We start from the raw sequence: 16,179 nt of genomic DNA on the forward strand, positions 1-16,179 counted from the left end.
GACAGACTTGAACATTGGGCGCTATCTAACAAAATGAAATTCAATGGTGAAAAAAGCAAGGTTCTACATTTAAGCAAGAAAAACCAAATGTACAGGTATAGTATAGGGGATACCTTGCTCAATAGTAGTAACTGCCCTTCAGCCTCTCTTAAGTTCCCTTTCTTCTTCTTTTTTCCCCCTTCTTCTATCTTCTATCTTCATTCTTCTCACTCCATTCCGTTTTTATAAGTCCATATAGTCACCCCAGCTATCTCCTCGGCAAGCACCTTTCAGAGTTGCAAGTCATTGTCCCAGTCCAGTTCCTCCTGTCATTCAATCACTATTCCTTCCCAAAAAAGCCACCTTTTCATCAGCCGATCCGCTCAGAAATCAAAATCAAAGCCAAAAGTCAAGAATCTCAGACAGGTGCTCAGCATCAATTAAAATTAATTACTGTCCCTTTAAGGTAACTCTGAGTCTCTAATCCGTGCTTCCTGGCTTCCTCCTGGCGGGACCCTTTCCAGCCACTCTTCTTGCCACTTTCACTCGCTGCCTCCTCACTGCTACTCCGGCATTCTTTCTGCCAGGCTTTTGCTTTCAGTTATCCCTTTAAATGCGTCTTCCGAGTCTACTCACGAAAGCTTTGGGAAAATCAATCAAGTCAAGTCTGATACACCGTCATTCCGCTATTGCCTCACTAGCTCGGTCCAGCTGTCAAGTCATTCGGTGGCCATTGCTGGTCGCCTTCTTCCCGGTCCACTCGGTTCTGAGTTTCACCCTCTTCCCGTCGCCAGTCGCCACCAACGACAGAACAACAGGTCACCCACACCTTCCGCCACCCCTACGAGGCTTCTCTCGGCTCGAATGAGCCCCACGAACCTGGGACAAGCGATTGGCAATTCACTTAAATATGAGCCAGCAGTGTGCTGCAGCTGCCAAAAAAGCCAACACAGTGCTGGGCTGCATTAACAGAGGGATAGAATCAAGATCACATGAAGTATTAATACCACTTTACAATGCCTTGGTAAGGCCACACTTGGAATACTGCATCCAGTTTTGGTCACCATGATGTGAAAAAGATGTTGAGACTCTAGAAAGAGTACAGAGAAGAGTAAGTGCATAGGCGGCACTTACTGTCTGTTGCTGTCTTCTCAATTTTGACTTTATATGTATTTGTCCTTAAGGCTTGGTCTTGTGCAGCCAGAATTAGTCCCTTGGTCTCTTTCCTCAATTTTCCTGCTCTTAGCCATTGCCAGGTCTTGTTAATATCTGCTTTCCCAGCTATTTTTTTAATGTATTGGCCATGTAGTGCTTTGTCTTCCCATGCTTCTATTCTTTTCTTCATTTGGTCTTTCTTGTAGGCCAGTTTGGTCTCTCCAGTAATCAGTAAGCCTTCCTGATATACTAATTTCAGTGCATCTTCATCATTATTCTTCAGATATTCTTCCAAAGCCATTTTTTTTTCTTCAACCATCTGATGTACTTGTAGCATTCCACGCCCACCTATTTGCCTTGGTAGATAAAGTCTGTCAATGTCACTGCTTGGGTGAAGGGCATGATTCATTGTCATTATTTTTCTGATCTTCCTATCCATTGCTTTTAGTTCTGCTTGAGTCCAGTCCACTATTCCAGCTGTGTACCTAAGACTGGAATTGCCCAGGTGTTGATTGCCTTTATGGTATTTCCTCCATTGAGTTTGGACTTTAAGATCTTCTTCACTCTCTTGATGGATTCACCTGTAATCTTTTTCTTGACTTCAGTGTGCTTGATGTTGTCAGCTTGAAGGATACCCAAGTATATGTAGTAAGCTTCCTCATCCAGACTCTTAATCTTATTTTCGTGGGGCATCTTGATTCCTTCAGTTTTCACTACTTTTCCTTGTTTGATAGTAAGTGTGGCACATTTGTCCAAGCCAAACTCCATAACAATATCTTGGCGATATATACTTCTCAAGTATATATTCTGTTTCAGATGATGTTTTTCCATACAGCTTCAGATCATCCATGTAAAGGAGATGGGATAGTCTGGTAGATGTTTTTGATGTTTGATAGCCATGTCCTGAGTGATTCAGTATTTTTGTTGTTGTTGTTGTTGTTGTTGTTGTTGCTGCTGCTGTTGTTGTTGTTATTATTATTATTATTATTATTATTATTTGTTGCTGGGAAGCCTCCTGCATGATGCTAATGCTAGGAAGTAGATCAAGGATCCCAAACCTGGCCACTTTAAGACTTGTGGACTTCAATTCCCAGAATTCCTCATGTTGGCTGGAAAATTCTGGGAGTTGAAGTCCACAAGTCTTAAAGTGGCCAAGTTTGGGATCCCTGAAGTAGCTGACTGGAGAGGATGGACTTTCTAATTAGGTCAAGACTGTTTTTCTCCCTCGTGAGTACCATTAAGTTAACATTTTTGTCCCAAGAGCTCTGTAAAAGTACAGTAGCTACAGTAGCAGCAAAGAAAAATGAAACATCTATAATACTCACTCTACTTCTGAAACTTCAATCAAATTCAAGCTCAGCGTTTGAGATAAGAGACATCAAACTTTCAGCGCATTTGTGGCCAGCTCAGACACAAACTTAACCAGTATGGCTTTCCCCTTATAAAATTTGGCAGCTCCATATTACTTCTCAATAAAGGGGAAAGTACAGCCTATGGTGATCTAAAATTAGAAGAGCAACTCTTTTCTGGCTCACAGGAATGAATGAATGAATGAATGAATGAATGAACGAATGAATGAATGAACAAACAAGCAAATAAACAAATAAACAAACCTGTGTGTAAATGTATATATTGCACTAAATGAGAATTTGTTTTCTAGTGTTCTGATTCAGAATGATTTGGTAAACCTATACATCAGGGGGTCTTCAAACTTGGCCCTTTTATGACTTGTGGACTTCAACTCCCAGAATTCCTCAGCCAGCGTGCCTGGCCGAGGAATTCTGGGAGTTGAAGTCCACAAATCATAAAAGGGCCAAGTTTGAAGACCCCTACTATACATTGTAAACATGCTGGCTGGGGAATTCTGGGAGCTGAAGTCCACATGTCTTAAATTTGCTAAGTTTGAGAAACTCTGGATTAAGCAAACAATGACTTAGCACAGGAGTGGGAAGCTATTGGCAGTTAAGGCCTGCATTTTTGTTTGTGTAAGTATGTGTTTTTGTTGCTGAGCAGAAGGACAAAATGGGAAGTTATTGCTGATCCTACATGAAAGTAGGGCTAATACTGCAGAAGAGAGAGAGGGCGTATTTTAACTTTATTTTATTTTTTACCAACAGGCCTATTTACACCTCACATGTTTTCCCCTTTTTACCTCAAAATATGCTTCTTCTTTTTTGCAGACTTAGTCTGGATTTAAAGGGGACTTCAAATCTTCAGTTGACCTTCAATTATTAGATCACCCACTTTGTTTAAGCTTTTCTTTGTGACTGGTCAACCTCTTGGTGACAAACAGACACATCCATGGCCTCTCTTATTCGTATTGGTATTTTTACAAATCTGAAAAATGGCAAATCTGAAAGAAGCTCATAAGGAAAAGAAAATGTTTATGCTTATAACTTTGCTTTACAAAGGAAAATTCAAGAACAAAAGCAAGAAAAGCTGTACAAAGACACATTTTTAATAAAAAATATCTAAAATCAAACAGTATAGGTAAATTTATTTCAAAAAGACAATTCCATTTCCATATTTTTCACATCAATGGGAAACACAGTGCATAAAGTGGTTCCACTTGTACATTAAAAGTTCATTGATCCAAATACAGGTAGGCCTTATCTTAAAACAGTTTGTTTAGTGACCGTTCAAAGTTACAGCAGCTCTGAAAAAAAGTAACGTATGATCAATTTTCACACTTAGCACCATTGCAGAATCCCTACAGTAACACGATCAAAATTCAGATGCTTGGCAACTAACTCATACTGTATTTATGACAGTTGCAGTGTCCCGGGCTCACATGGTCCCTTTTTGTAATTTTCTGACAAGCAAAGTCAATGGGGAAGCCAGATTCACTTAAAACCCGTGTTACTAATTTAACAACTGCAGTGATTCACTTAACAACTGTGGCAAGAAAGGTAGTAAAATGGGGCAAAACTCACTTAATCATGGTGCATAGTGGTTAGAATGCAGTACTGCAGGCTACTTCTGCTGACTGCCGACTGCCAGCAGTTTGGCTGCTCGGCAATTCGATTCTCACCGGTTCAAGGTTGACTCAGCCTTCCATCCTTCTGAAGTCAATAAAATGAGGATCCAGATTGTTGGGGGCAATACACTGACTCTGTAAACTGCTGAGAGAGGGCTGTAAAGTACTGTGAAGCGGTATATAAGTCTAAGTGCCGTTGCTATTAATAAATGTCTCACTTAGCAATGGAAATTTTGGGCTCAGTTGTAAGTCGAGGACTACTTGGAAAGAACAAATGTGAGGTTTGGAGGGAAAAAAAGCAATAAAAAAATCCAAAGGATGGCTCTTTGAAATAAGGGACTTTCTGTATAATAAAGGATGTATGGTCATGGTATCTATAGGGTATTAAAAAAAATAGCATTGGTCCTTTGCAAAAAAAAAACCTTAGCAAAACTCATCCACTGCATCATGTAAACTGCACAGTGAGGGAAGGACAGATAAATGCTTGCCTGCTTGCTTGATGGCTTTGGTTATCAGCTTCCCCCAGATAAAGCTCTGTGGTTTAAGTCCTTCCTTCTCAAGCAAGGCAGAGGGAGAATGAAGGGATGACACAGGAAAGGATGGTTGACAGCTGAGCCGAAGGCTAAGGCCGAAAGGGAAAGGAAGGAAAATGAAAAGAAAAAGAAGGAAAGAGATACATGCTCAACTTCCAAGTTGGGACTTGTTGGAGGAGGAAAAGCCAGGGGTGTGGTCTTCTTTCCTCCAGCAAGTCCCAACTTGGAGGTTCCCTGGAGAAGCCAGGGGTGTGAGTTCATGCCTGCAGACTGAGCCAGCCTCCCTGACACTCCCCTGCTCTTCCATTACTCAATCTCATTCCAGCTTCCAGTCTGGACAAGCGAAGGAAGAGCAGTAAGAAAAGCATTCTTTGCATGAAAAAGGCTGGGTATGAAGGCATTAATCCAGCGAAGACAGGAGACGCTGGCCCCTCTGTGACCGGAAGTGGATGGCTATCCCCCATGTGAGTATTTTCACTTGGGTATGTGTGTGTGTGTGTGTGTGTGTGTGTGTGTGTGTGTGTGTGTGTGTGTAAGTGGCAGTCCCAGGAGTCCAAGCAGGAAAAAGAAGGGAATTGAGGCAGGTAAAGAAGCAGTCCCATTGTATGAGATACTTGGGGAATCCTTGAATCGTTCTGTTTGGGAATTCGGAAATGAAAGGAATTAGCAGAAATGTATGGTAAGAACTCAGGAAAATAATTATCTGTTTGTCTGTTTGTCTATGCTGCTATCCAGGCAGGCACAGTTAATCTTAATTTATAGATAATGATAATGACGATTGCAATGACATGCAAAAGATTAAAGCAAAATTCCACAAGGAGGGGAGGGAGGGAGAAAGGAAGGAGAAAAGAAAGAAAGAAAAAAAGAAAGAAAGAAAGAAAGAAAGAAAGAAAGAAAGAAAGAAAGAAAGAAAGAAAGAAAGAAAGAAAGAAAGAAAGAAAGAAAAAATTTTATTCAGATTCTGGTTAGGATTATCATTTATTTGTGCATTTCACTTGAGAGACGCAGAAAGGTAGAGACCTACATTCCACTCAATGGAAAATTTCTATGGAAAATTCAGGCATTAAGGAGGAAAGAATTTGAAAATTAAATAACCAGGTTTAGTAAGGACTTTCCTGCTAGATGCATACTAAAGTGGCAGAACACCATCCTGGGTTTTGATTGCTTTATTTCAAAAAGGATAGCAAACTCAGAAAATTGTTGGAACCATCTTTTGTAGGTGGGAACACCAAAGTGATTTCAGAAAGGATATCTGTATGGCTTAAAATATTAGTCAAATGGGGAAGAAAACAGACAAAGATAATAAAAATAGAGAGAAAATGGTAAGTGAACTCTGCAGCTGTCAAATGCAAATGATTGGCAGAGAAATAATCAAGCAAGATAAAATAGAATGCCTATTGCCTCACATGGTACCTTGGTGCTCTCTGAGCTTGGTGGTTTTCTTGCAGATATTTCATGTCCCAAACTAGGTAACATCATCAATGCTAGTCACTATCCATAACTAGCTATCATCAGCCACTATCACAGATGATGTTACCTAGTTTGGGAAATGAAACGTCTGCAAGAAAACCACCAAGCTCAGAGAACACCAAGGACCCCTCATGTCAACCCTGAGCTACAAATATTCTCCTTTATTAGTCACACAGTATCTTCTGAGGTAGTGAAACTCATGGCTACTGGACGTGCGATAGCCAGGATTTTAAAAAGGTAAAGGCGTCCTGGCAGATTTTACTCCGCTAGTCATTGGCAACTATAGGGGCAGTGCTCATCTCTGTTTCAAGGCCATTGAGGTAGCGCTGTCCGAAGACACTTTCTGTGGTCATGTGGCCAGCATGACATCACAGAGAGCTGATACTTTCCCACCATAGTGGTACCTATTTATCTACTTGCATTTTGTATGCTTTCAAATTGCTATGTTGGTAGGAGCTGAGGTGAAGACAGGAACTCATCTTGTCTTGTGGTGCTCGGATCTAAAACCTGGGCTGTCAGTTTTCTATCTGACAAGCCTAATATCTTAACTGCTGAGCTACCATCGTGTCCCCCAAAAGGTAAAAGGTATGGAGGCAAAATTCAAGAAGCAATCAGAGATCACTCATTTGGGTAAGGAAGCCAATATGAGAGGTAGCAGTGATCAGAAAAGCAAACAGAAGAAAGGAACATGCTCAATATGCCCCAGACCTTAGAATTTGTGAGACCCAGTCTATCTCTGACTCATTGCAACTGGGGGAGCCATGGTGGTGCAGTGGTTAGAATGCAGTATGAGATGTGTTTGAATGCAGTATTGCAGGCTAACTCTTCCCATTGCATAGAGTTCGATCCTGACCAGCTCAAGGTGGACTCAGCCTTCCATCCTTCTGAGGTCAGTAAAATGAGGACCCAAATTGTTGGGGGCACTATCCTGATTCTGTAAACAACTTAGAGAAGGCTGTAAAGTGCTATGAAACAGTGTATGTCTAAGTGCTATTGCTATTGCTAGAAAGCAGTATGATGAACAAAATTGAGTTTTGGTGGTGGGGTGCAAGCATAATCCAGCTCTTGGCATCTGAAACTTCTCCATATCTTCCTTCCTACAGGGCACCCCCATTCCATTTACTGAACGCTACCACCAATGATTGCCTCCTGACATCGGGAAATAGTACCCTCGTGAGCTCCTCAACCTCCAGCATCACTGGCATTGCGTTTCTCCTCCTGGCTGCCCTAATTGGGCTACCTGGGAACTTCTTTGTGATTTGGAGCATCCTTTGGAAAATGAAGCCAAGCCATCGCTCAGTCACTTGCCTTCTGGTCCTAAACTTGGCAGTGGCAGATGGAGTGGTTCTTCTCCTGACACCCTTCTTCGTCCTCTTCCTTATCTTCAAGAACTGGCTGTTTGGCTGGGCCATTTGCAAAGGAGTGTACTACTTGTGTTGCATCAACATGTTTGCTAGCATCTTCATCATCACTCTCATGAGTGCAGATCGCTGCTTGGCAGTCAACCAGCCCTATTATTCCCAAGCCATCCGGAAGAAGAATCTGGTAGTCAAGATCTTGATAGGGATTTGGCTGGGGGCCATTTTGTTGTCTCTGCCAGCTTTCTTCTTTCGCCAAGTCTTGAAGGAACCCACACGGGGACATTTCACTTGTGAGCCTTGTCACTCTAGGAAGAGCCTGACCATCTTCCACTTCACCATGGAGACCGTGGTGGCCTTTGTGATTCCATTCACCATTATTGTTGGCTGCTACTCAGCCATTCTTGTCCGCCTCAAGGGGGTACGGAAGAGAAAAGGGGCTCAGACCGAGAAACTGATCGTGGCCATTGTGATCTGTTTTGCTGTCCTCTGGGTGCCATATCACATCATCAACATGATCCAGGTGGCTTCCAATCTAACCTCAGGGCAAATGGCAGACCGACTGGGACAGGCCTGGAAGAGTGGGCGTGCAGGAGCCACAGCCTTAGCCTTCCTGAGTAGCAGCATCAACCCTGTGCTCTATGTCTTTGCTGCTGGGAACCTCATTAAGACTTCGGGTGCCAATTTCATTGCTCAGTTCTTTGAGGGAGCATCCGAGGGGCTCGGACGGAGGTCTCAATCTCAGAAAAACTTGGACAAAGAGTTAATACCAGCAGTTGGGCCATGCATGAACCTGGACCAGCAGTTATTGGGAAATTGTGATGGGGTTGACAAGGACACAAATTGTAGGCTAACCGATGGCACAACATATAACATTTCCTAGAGTGAGTCACTACACAAGAAATTACAAAACTGCCTTAGGCAGGACCAGTTCCTCCAGCATATGCCTATGCTGATTGGGTAGTTATTCAGAATTTCATGCAAAGATCTTACCAACTAAAGAAATGAAGCTAGGATCATCTGCCTGCAAAATATGAATTCCAGTCCTGCTACTTGCCTGCTCTTCGTGTAAAACTGAGATTTAAATAAAAGCATCAGTAACATTTCTACACTACATGATACGTGCAACTATTTTTTCTCATCCACTTTCCCCTTTGTATCTAGGTTAATGGAAGTGTTGTTTATTTCTTTGTTTCCTTATTTTGTTTCATGACTTTTCCCTTCTTGTCACATCCATTTGAAGAAATGCAAAACACTGATTTTACAACTGTTTTTTATTTTCATAGCTAGGCATTAGGCTTGACTCCTATGAAAACAGCAAAGATCTGTTGTTGACGTTAGCATGGACAGAGTGTTTATCTGTTAGTAAATAAATTGTTCATTAATTGTTGGATGTCAGTAGCCTGCCTCCCAAGCCTCCTTAAGAATTACTTACAGTTTTTTGCAGGGAATATTTGGATGAGAAAAAAAATAAATATAATTTCTCAAATATCTCAAAATTAAAAGCAATAGTTAATAGTTGAATAAACTGACACACACAAACATGCATATGCATATAAACATGGACTTGACTGTGTGTGTTTATGATAAGAGAACAAATTATGTTTTCATTGTGGAATAATTGCAGTCTGACATCTGATATGCTAAAAGGAATCAGGAAAATGTCTGCAATAAATTCTTTCATTATCTGCTTGCAGGCAACATACTCCTTTCCTAAAAGCAGAGAAATACATTTTGTCTTTTTTAAGATAGGAGGAGGAGGAGGAGGAGGAGGAGGAGGAGGAGGAGGAGGAGTAGGAGGAGAGTAAAAACCAAAAATAGAATCTTTTTTCATTTCAGACAACCTCTCTCTTTGTGTTACAGCAGCTAGTAGGAATGCAGGAAGCACATAGGCCAACAATATTTCTCTTGGGTTGTTTACAACAATAAACCGGTTATTATATACAAATGAATGTGCACGTTCCATTTTTGTCCTTGTGTCCTTTTAATGACAAAGCTAATGGGAAAATTCAGATAACTGAAATTTAGCATGCCTATCTAGGACAAATATGCTTTTCTTGTGCATGCCTTGGTAAGGCCACACTTGGAATACTGCATCCAGTTTTGGTCACCACAATGTAAAAAAGATGTTGAGACTCTAGAAAGAGTACAGAGAAGAGCAACAAAGATGATCAGGGGACTGGAGGCTAAAACATATAAGGAACAGTTGCTAGAATTGGGTATGTCTAGTTTAACGGAGAGAAGGACAAGGGGGGATGTGATAGCAGAGTTCCAATATCTCAGGGGCTGCCATAAAGAAGAGGGAATCAAGCTATTTTCCAAAGCACCTGAAGGCAGGACAAGAAGCAACGGATAGAAACTAATCAAGGAGAGAAGCAACCTAGAACTAAGGAGAAACTTCCTGACAGTGAGAACAATTAATCAGTGGAATAGCCTGCCTCCAGAAGCAGTAAATGCTCCAACACTGGACGTTTTTAAGAAGAGACTGGACAGCCATTTGTCCGAAATGGTGTACGGTTTCCTTCCTGAGGAGGGGGTTGGACTAGATGACCTCCAAGGTCCCTTCCAACTTTACTACTATTATTATTATTATAGTAAGGGGATCTGCATTTTTTTTTTACAAATGTATTCAACCCATTTTTACAGTGAGGATATTTGTCCAAAATGCCTCTTAAAAATAAACAAGATAAAGCAAGATAAAAGACCTTGTTTGTGTGCTTCATGGCAGACAATGAAGTTCATCTCACTGAGGGATGATCATGATGAGGAAATGGTTCTTCTGAAGAATGTAGTCTTCATTTCTCTCTTGACCTTCTCCAACACAAAGAAATAAGCTGAGGGTTAGCATGTCTCAGGCCACGATGTCAAGATCCAATATAATATTAACTAAAATGTGGGAGAGTTGGGAAGTGACTGCAATGGGTTTAAATTGTCATGTCTACAGGAGGGAACTGTACCTTTGTGCTGAACAAGAACAAGTGCTCAATGGGATTTTCAATTGAACTTGCAGAGAAATCTTACTGTTTCGTGACACATTAATGTCTGAGAGTTCAAAACTAGCAGCCTTGTGAAAGTTGGGGTGAGGTAAACTCTGTTCCTGGAAGTCTCAGAGTCATCTTGCTTTGCAAAGCAACATAGGTGGGGGCAGGTAGCTCTATGAACGCACTTTGAAGTGGTGTCATCACCGCGAAGCTTTGTGCAACCCTAATTCACTCTGCTTAATTGTGGGAAGAGATACTTGTGAATTTTATCAATGCATTCAGACTGCCTCACACAAGAACCCTTCCTAATTTGTCAACTACCTTAGACTTTTCAAATGCTCCCCTAAACCCGGGAAATCCTGCTTAGATTTGTAGCTGAGAAAAGGCTAATTAAATGGTATGATTTAACTGAGCTGATGACTTCATAAGCAAGTGCTTGTAGTTTTCTCGGCCAAAACAGAACAGAATAACAGTTGGATGGGACCTTGGAGGTCTTCGAGTCCAACCCCTGCTCAGGCAGGGAATCCTATAACATTTCAGATAAGATTGCTTGTCCAATCGCCTCTTAAAAACCTCTAGTTTTGGAACTTCTGGAGGTAGGTCGTTCCACTGATTAATTGTTCTCCTTCGTTCTAGGTTGGTTCTCTCCTTGATTAGTTTCAATCCATTGCTTCTAGCCCTGCCTTTAGATGCTTTTGAGAATAGGTTGACCCCGTCTTCTTTGTGGCAGCCCCTTAGATATTGTAACACTGCTATCATGTAAACCAGGGGTCTTCAAACCTGACTTTTTTATGACTTGTAGACTTCAACTCCCAGAATTCCTCAGCCAGGCACACTGGCTGAGGAAATCTGGAAGTTGAAGTCCACAAGTCATAAAAGGGCCATGTTTGAAGACCCCTGATGTAACCCCTATCCTTCTTTTCATTAAACTAGGCATACCCAAGTTCTGCAACTGTTCTTCCTATGTTTTAGCCTCCTTTCCCCAATCATCTTTGTTGCTCTTCTCTGCACTCTTTCTAGAGTCTCAACATCTTTTTTATATGCGGTGACCAAAACTGGATGCAGTATTCCAAGTGTGGTCTTACTAAAGCATTATAAAGCTGTACTTAACACTTCATGTGATCTTGATTCTATCCCTCTGTTAATGCAGACTAAGACTGTGTTGGCTTTTTTGGCAGCTGCAGTATACTGCTGGCTCACAAGGATGTGATTTATTCTTGCCTTCTTCTATTTTTTTTTTTTAATCAATTTTCTGGTCTAGCTTAGGATTTTCTAATGGGTCCCTATCCTTGTAGAAACCGTACACAACTCAGTTTAACTTGCTGTTCTTGATATGCTCAGTCAATCCTGCTACCAGCTGAGACTTCCTCCCATTGGCTGGTCTTTTTTTATTGAAAAGTTTTATACAAGTTTTTAACAATATCCCCCCTAAATAACCCCCTCCCTCCCTCCCTCCCCCCTCACTTCCCAGAGCTGGTTATAGGGTTACAAATAAACAAACAAATTCTAAATAAACTTATCCAACTATACAAATAACAAAATCAATAATGTACTTTAACTCGAATACAAACCAAATTTAAGCAAATAAAATATATAAAAAAGAAAAAAACAAAAATAACAATATAAGCAATTCCAAACTGAAAAACTAAAAATTATTCATAATCTAAATAATACTTTTTAATCTCATATCAACTCTATTTACTCTACATGTAATTTATCCATCTTCTCCACGCTGAGGTGTATATTTCTTTTAAACAACCATTCATCCATAATAAACACAAAATTTTCCTTCCAATATAACCCAACCAACAAACTTACGTTCGATAAACTTCGCTATTTGCTCTTTTTCCCCACCCCTAAGTAAATCTATTAATACTTTCCTGCTTAAGACCATTGGCTGGTCTTAAGGAGATCTGGAAAAATTCATAGACAATTAAGCCATGACCATTAATGTTGATGTTTGTTCGTGAACTGAAGCATCAGAGGTGAATTAGCAGCCATGAAGCAGTAGCAACAGAAAAAAATACTTCTCTATCCATGTTTGTGAGATACCTGGTGATTATGTGATTTTGAATGCTGGTCTGACAAAGATACAACTATCAACATACAATGATTCTTAACTTTGGCAACTTTGAGGTATGTGTTTCTTAAGTGTGACAACTTTAAGACTTTAAGTTCAACTCCTAGAAAATTCCCCAGTCACTTGTGATTGAAAAACACTGCCCTAAATGAATCAGACTGTCACTGCACAAATCCTAATCTAATGCATATATGCAATGCTGGTTGAGAAATACAAAAAGAAAAACCTGTTGGGGAATAAAATTTTAAAAGAAGGGGATGACCCCCCCAAAAATATGTGTTTTTGCCCTCATTCTGGCCCTAACATTAGGTGTTAAGGTGGTGCATTTGGAAAAGCTATTTTCCCCACTGTTTTCTGATTTGATTTTTCTTGTCTTGCTTCTTTTTTTCTCTGCCAGCCATAAATACTAACATTTTCATTTGAAGGGGAAGTTCACAGCTTTTTTTTTTTTTTTTTGTATTTCATTTTTGGTGGAGTTTCTGCACCCCTCCTGGCTATTTCGACAGTGCCTGAATCTCTACACACCCATCACAGATGCAACAAATCCCTGAAATGCTGTAAAGCTCTTTGTGAAGGGTTGCTGTGGCTAACCAATGTGGCGGGGTGGGGGGGGGGACATTGTCTCCAGGACAGGAAATGAGTCAGCCAAGATGTGATGGAATACCAGTAGAGGGAGCTGGTCACAGTCCAGATGCCCCATGACAGGTGTCCCCAAGCTTGGCAATTTTAAGACTTATGGACTTCAATTCCCAGAATTCCCCAGCCAGCATGTTGGTTGAGGAATTCTGGGAGTTGATGTCCACATCAACTGCTTTATGATGTTCAGTGAAGGATTTTCTGACCTGGATCTTCCAGGGATATTTATTTATTTATCAGATTTAGATATCACCCATCTCAATCTGGGCAGTGACTGGATTCCTGATCTGATCTTCACTGTCAAAAGTGGGTGCAGTGGTGCAGCAGCGCAGGTAGTTTTTTTTGGGGGGGGGGCAGGAATGGTCCCTGTAATACCACCTGCTCCCAGGGCTGCATTGTTATCAGCCTGCTTCCAGGTGCAATTCAAGGTTTTGGTGATCACCTTTAAAGCGCTTCATGGCAGGGGTCCAGGTTACTTGAGGGACCATCTCTCCCCACTGGGACTGGCCCATACCACTTGTGCCGGCAGTAGGGGTGTAGACAAGCAGGATTTATAAGCCAATAAAAATAAATCAAGAGTTCACACTTTGCCTTTCAGATATGTTAAACAGTTCCTTCAGGTTAAAAAAAAAGAAGTGCAAACATATCATCCACACTTCACAAATTCAATCATGTGTGTCAGAACCTGTCCCAGCATCCCTTTGGAAAAACCAGCTGCAAACTTGTAAGAGGTCACTCCTTCATTCCATAAATGCTACCCAATGCACCATGGAAGAAAAGTATTAGCTTTTAATTCTAAAAATCAACTTTAAAACCTTTCAGGCAATGAGGAGATAAGAACATTCTGATGTCTTTGTGCTGGGCGCCAGCTGCACACTTTTCTGGATTGCATTCAGTCACTCATGCTCTGGCATTTGGATTACTTCAGTGTGCTCTACATGGGGCTACCCTTGAAGAGTATTTAGAAACTACAATTGGTTCAAAATGCGCTGGTGCAGTCTTGGCCACCCTTAGTGTGCAAAAAATCACTGTTATCTGAGCTGCACTGATTGTATGTTTTCTTTTGGATCCAATTCAAGTTGATGGTTATCCTCTTTAAAGCCCTTCATGGCATAGGACAGTGGTGGCGAACCTATGGCACACATACCAGAGGTGGCACTCAGAGCCCTCTCTGTGGGCACACTCACCATGCCCCGGAGGTGGCAACCATCCTTCTTCAACCAGCCGCATGCTAACTCGCCGAGGTCCCACATGGCCGGATGCATCCCAGCACCCATGCGCTCGCTGGATGATGGTGCAGGGGCCAATGGTGTCAGGCAGCAGCTACCCCAATCCCTGCTTCACCTTGCCCTGTGACAATGGCAGCCCTGCCCTGCCTTGCCTCGCCCCACAGGACAAGCCTCCTGCTCACCGCCCCACCTGCTAGAGACCCCCTGGATCTCCTTCAACCCTGCCTGGGCCCTGCAGTCATCCTTCCCCACGAGCAACATTGAGGTGATCATGCCCACCTTGGCCACACCCACCCAGTCTGCCATGACCACCACAGCCATGCCCACCCAGTGGACCACGCCCACCTGGCACCCGGCAATAAATAAGTGGGTTTTGAGTTGCAGTTTGGGCACTCGGTCTCTAAAAGGTTCGCCATCACTGGCACAGGATCAGGTTATCTTAAGAACCGACTCACACCAGTGGTATCAGCCCACCATACTTGATCGGGCAGAAGGGGCAGCTGAGGGCCCAATTGGTCAAGGAGTTTTGTCTGGGTTTAAAGAAAAAGAAGAGCCTTTTCTCCTATGGCTACTTGCAACCTGAGGGAGATTTGCTCCCACCCTTTCAACCTTCTTAAAGGCCATTAAAACCTGGTTCTGTCAAGGCAAAACAAGAAGCAATGAACAGAAACTAATCAAGGAGAGAACCAGCCTAAAACTAAGAAGAAATTTTGTGACAGTTAGAAAAATTAATCAGTGAAATGACTTGTCTGCAGAAGTTCTGAGTGCTCCACCACTGGAGGTTTTTAAGAAGAGAAAGGACAACCACTTGTCTGAAATGGTATAGGGCTTTCTCAGATTTCCAAGATCCCTTCCAACCATGTTATTCTGTTATTTGTCTTGAAGTTTGTGGACTAAACAGGGAAGGTTGATTTTTTAATTGATTGATTGACTGACTGATTATATTTGATTTCTATAGCCGCCCATCTCAGCCAAAAACTCTGTGTAGCTCACAATTAAGAAACATATATTACAGTTAGAATCTTAAAACAATAAAAACATTAAAATATAAAAACACTAAAAAATTTAAAACATCTAATTTGAATATATACAAAGAAAGACATCTGGCTTGTTAAAATACAGCTAGGAGGTGGGGCTTCTAGCACATGTAGCACCCCAGACGTAGCCAGGTCTTAAAAGCTTTATAGGAAGCTAATAGGGTTTAAGCCATTCTAATTTCTGAAGGGAGGATGTGCCACTGAGCAAGGGGTGCTGCAGAAAAATCTCATCTTCTAGTCCCCATCAGCTGACATTCTTTGTCACCCCCATTCTGATCTTGCCTTTTGTTTCTTATCTTTGTACCTAAAGTTTTTAATATTTTTATATTTATGATTTTAATTGTAAGCTATCGAGTCACTTTGCAGAATGAGATGGGCAGCATATAAATTTAATAAATGCATTTCAGTTGTGTAACTTAGACATTTACTGACATATATTTTAAACCTGTAAATCCCACTAATGTACTGGCTATCACTGTCCCTAGCATCAATGTCCTTGCTTATCACATTGCATAATCTCTCCTGTCCCTTCCTCTTTCTTCTGTATGAGAAATCCTGGGCCTTGCAGCTCTTCAGAGGGGATGACATATGATTTATGTAGTTCTCTTTGTCTCTGCTAGTATACATATTGGTCAATTGTACAGCCAAGTTCTCTGCCATTCAGGCTTCTCTCAGAATAACAGAGTTGGAAGGGGTCTTGGAGGTCTTCTAGTCCAACCTCCTGCTCAAGCAGGAAACCCTATA

The 16,179-nt window shown here is 41.5% G+C and overlaps 1 protein-coding gene across 2 annotated transcripts; it reads left to right on the forward strand.

The window, feature by feature from the left end:
- The first annotated feature begins 4,683 nt into the window (after window positions 1-4,683).
- LOC120314854 (leukotriene B4 receptor 2-like) lies at window positions 4,684-8,586 on the forward strand. 2 transcript variants are annotated; one of them, XM_039358362.1, is made up of 2 exons: window positions 4,684-5,108; window positions 7,218-8,586. In XM_039358362.1, exons 1-2 carry the CDS (start codon window positions 5,020-5,022, stop codon window positions 8,353-8,355), a joined length of 1,227 nt encoding a protein of 408 aa, XP_039214296.1. In that variant the 5' UTR covers window positions 4,684-5,019; the 3' UTR covers window positions 8,356-8,586. The 2 variants fall into 2 exon arrangements, with proteins under 2 accessions (XP_039214296.1, XP_039214297.1); XM_039358363.1 differs by lacking the exon at window positions 4,684-5,108 and adding an exon at window positions 5,177-5,323.
- The last annotated feature ends 7,593 nt before the right edge of the window (window positions 8,587-16,179 follow it).

Source organism: Crotalus tigris, unplaced genomic scaffold (genome assembly GCF_016545835.1).
Source record: "Crotalus tigris isolate CLP2741 ecotype Arizona unplaced genomic scaffold, ASM1654583v1 scf7180000019011.417310, whole genome shotgun sequence".
Lineage (NCBI taxonomy): Eukaryota > Metazoa > Chordata > Lepidosauria > Squamata > Viperidae > Crotalus > Crotalus tigris.